Source organism: Elephantulus edwardii, unplaced genomic scaffold (genome assembly GCF_000299155.1).
Source record: "Elephantulus edwardii isolate Elephantulus edwardi_28Jun2011 unplaced genomic scaffold, EleEdw1.0 scaffold00053, whole genome shotgun sequence".
In the NCBI taxonomy this organism is placed as follows: Eukaryota; Metazoa; Chordata; class Mammalia; order Macroscelidea; family Macroscelididae; genus Elephantulus; species Elephantulus edwardii.
Genome location: NW_006399803.1, coordinates 7,070,172 through 7,076,584, shown reverse-complemented (window position 1 = coordinate 7,076,584; position 6,413 = coordinate 7,070,172). Strand labels below are relative to the sequence as shown.

Genomic DNA, 6,413 nt, shown 5'->3' with positions numbered 1-6,413 from the left:
CCCTCGCCAGCCGCTCCCGCCTCGCCCGCCCCCGACTCCCCTCCTCCGCCGCCGCCTCCACCTCCGCCGCCTCTTGCTCCTGCCGCCGCCGCCGCCGCGGGCTTCGGGGCCGACCAACCCCGGCGCAACCTTTAGCCGGAGACGGACCTCTCCCTGGATCCCGTCCCCGGTGGGCGGCCGCGCGCCCTCGCCCCGGCACCCCCAAACGCCATGTCACGGCCCCCGGCCCTGCGCGCGGCCCGACCCCCGCACCCTCCGGCACTAGGAGCCACAAGGAATTTTTTTTTTTAAAGATTCCAACCTCTTCCCCCAACCCCCCGATTAAAACCCCCGGCATCCACACTTCTCCCCACCTCTCTCCTCTCGCCCCCTACCCCCAGCCACCCGGAGTGAGGAGGGGGAGGGAGGAAGCGAAGGGGGGGGCGAAGCCCGATGTCAAGGAAAAAAAGAGGGGGGGCGAGAGAAAGAAAGAAAAAGAGAGAGAGAATAGAAAGGGCACGGGCTGATCATCACCAACATGGCTGCCTCAGCATAGACCTAAACGAGGAGTAACCCGGGCTGTGTCTTTGTCAGTTTCACCTCTGTAACCCTAAACTAATGCAAAAAACAACGGAGGAGGCTGCGGAGGGGAGAGAGGAGAGGGAGGGCGAGAAAATGGCACGAGAGGAGGTGGAGAAGGGATGACTTACGTGAGGGAAGGCGCTTGGGCTGCTCCTGCTTCCTCCTGGGCATTTTCCCCCTTTTCTCACATTCTCCTCCTTGGTTAATGTGAGATCAAATAAACCCCCGTGGGGGCAGAGAGGCAGACACTGGCAGGAGCAGGGAGGTAGTTGGGGGGCGGGCGGGCGGGCAAGGGGAAACCCCTTCTCTCCGGTGTGTGCAATGGGTTGAAGCTTGTTTCCTGAAGCCAGAAGAGGGGTTTTTCTTCTTTTCTTTCCTTTTTTTCTTTTTTTTTTTTTTTTTTAATTTTTGGTCGTGCACCTGGCTTGTCCCCGAGCGTAATATTCTTCAATGGAAACGGATCTCATAGGTGTGAGTGTGTGTGTGCGCCCCGTGCTCGCGCGTGTGATGGGAGGTGTAAATAAATGAGCGCCGGTGCGGCGGTGTCTAGGGCCGCGCGCTCTGTCTCCGAGCCCCTAACACTAATGTCGGGATCAAAGGGCAGCGGCGGCGGCAGCACAGCTCACAGCTCGCTCTCTCGCGCGCTCTCTCTCCTCGCTCGCTCGCTCTCCTCTCGCGCGCTCTCTCTCCCTCTCTGTCACACACACACACTCACACACACACAGAGGCACAGACTGAGGGAAAGAGCGAGCGCTACACACACACGCGCGCACGCACACACAGACACACACAGAGAGCAAAGAGGAAGGTGCCCTAAGGCTCCCAGGGCGGACTCAGCCTCGGATTTGCAAACCGCTCTGTCTGGAAAGAATGGGGGGCGCGCGTGCGGGGGTGGGATGGAGTGCTTCACGTTTATCCCGCTAGGCTCCAAACCCGAGGGGGGGAAAAAGTTTTTCCCACTCTAAAACGACGATTAGTTCACGATTCTTCCTGCTTTTTAAAAGTAAATGGGTTCCCCCCTTAACTTTCTTTTGTTTATTAAGCTGCATTTCTTTTTGTCCTGTATAAAATCCGTCAGGCTTTTTTTTTTTTTTTTTTCTAGTCAGCAGAAGAATTACTCTCTAACCCCATCACCTTTCGTTTCTGGAAACCGCAGTCTCCCACAAACTCTCCAGAAACATTCCCATAAAAATAATTTTGAAAATAAAAAAGATAACATATGGTGAAATCAATAACTGGGTTGATGGAATAAGTGCCCCGTTTTGGAATGCCCAGTGGAGTTAAAACGGAAAAACGCTGCCGAAATGAAAATTACAGCTCTTTGACAAAGGGGGGAAAAATAAGATTAGGTCACCCCTGATGGTTGATTTAACTGCTACATGATACTCCTACAGTGCTCACAGCAATCTTGACTTCTGAAATTTACTTTTTTCCCTGCTATAATGCAGGTATAGGGAGCTTACCCTGCAGCAATTCCAGTGCGCATTATGAACCCAATATAGCAGTTTTCATTAACTGATACATACTTTCATTACTTTACAAATCACACATCTTTCTTCAAAGAGAGACATAAAGGGGGAAAATAGAAAAGGACCGTTCTCACTCTGGCACAAAAGGCCCTTGGTGAAAGAGGACTGTTCTCTTTGTGACTTGCAGTCATTTGGATACAAGTTCACTCAGAGGTTGTTAATGATTTAAACTCCAAAACCTGCTACTATAATTGAAGCAAAAAAAAAAAAAAATGGTCTGAAGAAGAGTTGTTTCATAAAACTCTCTTTGTAAGAGGAAACTTTGAACTTAGAATATATTATATGCCATGAGTCAGATGTGGCTGAAAAATAAAAAGGTGCATTTTTTTAAAACGACATCTTCCCTTTTTAGCTTTTAGAAAAAAGAAATCCTCTGACTCATCATCTTATTATGTTAAATATTTCCCTATCAATTTTAAAATAGAATTTTTCACCAAAGTAGGCGTGTAGGCACAGTAAAGATATAGAAAACTGTAACGACACTGTATTCACTGACATGGGTAACTAAGGCCTCTTGGTGTTCTAACTTCTCAAACTTCAGTGGTGTGTTAATGACAGCCTCAGGGGTGAAATCCCTGCACACCCCCTTAAAAATAACAAGACTTTATATTGAACACTTTTACTAGAGAAATTTAAAGTGTGCTATATCTCCAAAGCTGGTATTTTCCATTGGTAATGAAATCCCAGGATAAACACCTCTCTGCTAACTTCCCAGAAGATCTAGTTTACCGGTGACAACTAATTTATCTGAAACAGGTTTTGAAAAACTTGCTTGAATCCAATCAAAACTCAGGGTGGAGAGTCCAAAAATTCAAACTTGTTGCCTCAGTGAAACTACCTATTTGCTGACCCTCCAGCAGGTTTTCAGAGGCTGCAAATCACCTGGGAGGAAAAAGTCCATCTTTCCCCCCACCAAGCAGCTGAGTGGATTCAAACCATCTGCCTTTGGGGTTGGCAGCATGACTCCTGAAGCCATAGGTCACCAGAGCTCAAGTTAAAATAGAGCTTTATCAAAACCAATTCTTTATTGAATGTTCGTTTAAGAAAATTTGATAAATAAGTTTTCCTATATTATAAATTGGGCTGTCTTCATATTGGATCAAACTCAGCATGTCATGCCTTTGATTATTCTCAGCATCTTTGGGCCGGAACGCAACGCTATTGCTGTTGTTAGTGGCCATTGAGTTGGTTCTGTTGACTTGTGGCAGCTTCCTATGTCCAGAGTAAAACTACTCCATAGGATTTTCTAGGCTGTGACTCTTCAAGAGGCAGATCGCCAGGCCATCTCCTGAGACACCACTGCGTGGGTTCCAGTCAGAGCCCATCCCTTCTAAATAGAAATGTTGCCCCAGTGAAGAAGATCTTTAAACCTTACATGGGGTAAACATGATGGTGGTAACACTCCACCACTGCTCTCTTGGAAGCGTTGCCTAGGAATTTTGAGGACTTTTACTCTGTGTAGACTTGCCAACATGTTTTCCTGAAATGCCAGGGCTCTCTACAGTGCTAGAAAACAAACCCATTGCAGTTGAGTTAATTCTGATGCATGTAACCATCTAGGACAGAGTAGAACTGCCCCATAGAGTTTCTAACGCTGTAATCTATATGGAAGCAGACTGCCACATCTTTCTCCCTCAGAGCTCCTAGTGAGTTCAAACTGTCAACCTTTAGGTTAGCAGCCAAGCACTTAACCATTGTGACTGTAATTGAAAACTCCCTTTAGGCCTCTCTTCAAAGCAGAGGACATTTCCTGGGATCTTTTCAGAGATGCTGCCAACTTTTAATTGTATAAGTGATCTCTCAAAAGCAAAGAGCAATTTTTAAATATTACCTTATTTATACCCGTCTTTGCCTTCAAAAGTATTTGAAATAGTATAAAGCAATGGAATATGGAAATACGGACAGATGAATTTCTGTTTAAATCTCAGGTTGGTGTTTTAGCCCTTCTCCAAGGGTACTTTCTCAGAGCCCACAATGACTAAATCCTCAGGAAACACAAACTAATTTTAGTGTTAGAGTGATCTAAACTACTGTTATTAGATGCCATTGAGCCAAGTAGAAAGACAAATAAGGATTACAGCAATGAATGTCAAAATAAAATGGATAATTTCAGAAATATTTGGGGCACACACACATATGAACCATTTATTGACATCATTGTTGATCATACTGGTCAGACTGAAATTCTCTAGTTGATTGTTGTTGTTGTTATGAGCCATTGAGTTGGAGCCAACTCATAGCTGAACCTTCAGCAGGTTTACAGAGGGAGTAAATCACACAGGGAGAGAGTGACCATCTTTCTCCTGAGAAGCACCTAGTGGATTTGAACATCACATGCGTTTGGGTTAGTAGCACAATTCCTTATCACTAGGCAACCAGCGCTACCTTGAGATTTTTAAAAACAGGGCTTTCAACCAGTTCATACCCTACTGAGAATTTGCATTTCCACCCCAGATACTGTAGACTAGATCAGCATCCACATTTTAACAAGGTCTGGGTCTGTGAGAATAATCGGGGGATCTTGCAACAACACAGATTATGATCTGTTCTATTTGAGGTGGAAAGGAATATTCTTAGCAAGGGATCAAACCAGAATTAAAAAAAAACCACCTTTTTTTTTTTAATTTACACTCCCAACAACAGTGAATAAGTGCTTCAATTTTTACACAACCTCGCCAACGTTTGTTGTTTGAAATAGCTGTTTAGTTTTTACATGGAACATCGCTGTTACTTCAAAGAATGACTGACAAACTGTGGGGTTTTTTAAAACTGCCTCCAAAATGAATGATGTGAGCTTGTTGTTTCAAAGAAAGCAATAGATAGTATTTTTTTTTTACATTGATAGTTGCACTTTTAAATGAAAGTTAGAAAAAAAAAAAAAGAACAGGTAGATAAACAGATCCATCACTGTGTTTAACATTTCCTTAACACTTAGAGATTTTTTTCCCCCCCTGGTGATATTGGCAGTGAAATTAATAAATAGGCTTTTTGGTACTTTGTCAAAATTATACTCTGCATAATTCAGTGAACCAATATTTTCCAAATGTCCAATGCATGGTGCTGCAAAATCATGGTGTAGTAAAAGATCTATTCACAGGACAAGATGTTGTTAGGGGCTGGCAGATATGCTCTAGCTCATAAGGACCTTAAGTGCAACCAAACAAAACCCAGCCTGATTCTGTGCTATCCTTACACTCTCTGCTGTGCTTTAAATTTATTGTTGCAATCAGTGTGTCTATCTCTATGAAGGTCAAGAGAGTTCAGTGGATTTTAATGGAAAAGAGTGTGAAAAGTTCACTGATCTGATGCAGAATGCACATTGTATGTAAACCTTAAGAAACTAGCACTCACGAAGAAAAGATTATTAAAATATTCCTCTCTCCTAATGACATGTCTCTCTCAGGCTCAGTTTTCTTCCTGTATGTATTAAACCAAAGCAACATATCATAACATATTAAATGTAGAAGCAGATAGGACAATCCAATAAAATCCTTTCATTAAACCAGGCTTTAAAGACAGTAGAAATATGAAACAATGTTACCCTTCTCACCAATATATTTTGTTTGGAAAAATAGAATTTCTTTTCATATGTTGCTTACATTGAGTTTATTGATAGACTGACACATAGTTGCAACAGTGGACCTGCACACACCAATAATGCAGTGCTAGGCAGTATCTCATTGTCAAATATAAGGTTACTGAGGAGTTGAAGGTTATTTTACAGAAAGGAAAAACAAATTTGAATTTATTGTTGCTATTCATAAATTAATTGAAAAATAGTTAACTTTCACAGTTTTAGTATCAATATCAATATATTTTTAAAAAGAAACAAACTTGATTGTCATCAAGTTGGAAACAACTCATAACCAACCCTCCAGCAGGTTTTTGGGAGGCTGTAAATCACACAAGAGGAGATTGCCAGTTTTTCTCAGGAGGAGCCAATAGTGGATTCGAACCTTTAGAGAGGCGCAGCCTTTGGCTTAGCAGTGCGATTCTGGTTATGGACAAGACCCTCAGTGTTCCCTGATATCAATATAATCAATAACAACAGATATCATTTACATAAGCAAGCACTTTTGGGGCCCCTCAACAACTTTTAAGAGCATGAAAACAACTCAACTCACTGCTGCTGATTGAGAGCTGACTTATAGTTGAACCACCAGTGGTTTTTCAGAAGATGTCAATTCTGGAGAGCAGATTACCCATCTCTCTCCCACAAAGCAGCTGGTGGATTTGAACCACCTGCCTTTAGGTTAACAAAACAAATGAGAAGGAAAAAAGAACTACTAGAAATGTTTTACTAGAGGCTTCAGAATTAGGTTG

General features: G+C 43.0%; 1 protein-coding gene across 3 annotated transcripts in view; it reads right to left on the bottom strand.

Moving 5' to 3' along the window:
- Positions 1 to 814, bottom strand: part of ZNF827 (zinc finger protein 827) — a 261,480-nt gene extending 260,666 nt beyond the window's left edge. The window contains exon 1 of one of the 3 annotated variants that reach the window (XM_006887004.1): positions 690 to 814. In XM_006887004.1, coding sequence (XP_006887066.1) covers positions 690 to 732 — 43 coding nt within the window. In that variant the 5' untranslated portion in view covers positions 733 to 814. The remainder of the gene's footprint in view (positions 1 to 689) is intronic. The other 2 variants (XM_006887002.1, XM_006887003.1) reach the window with 2 other exon arrangements.
- Between the last annotated feature and the right edge of the window lie 5,599 nt (positions 815 to 6,413).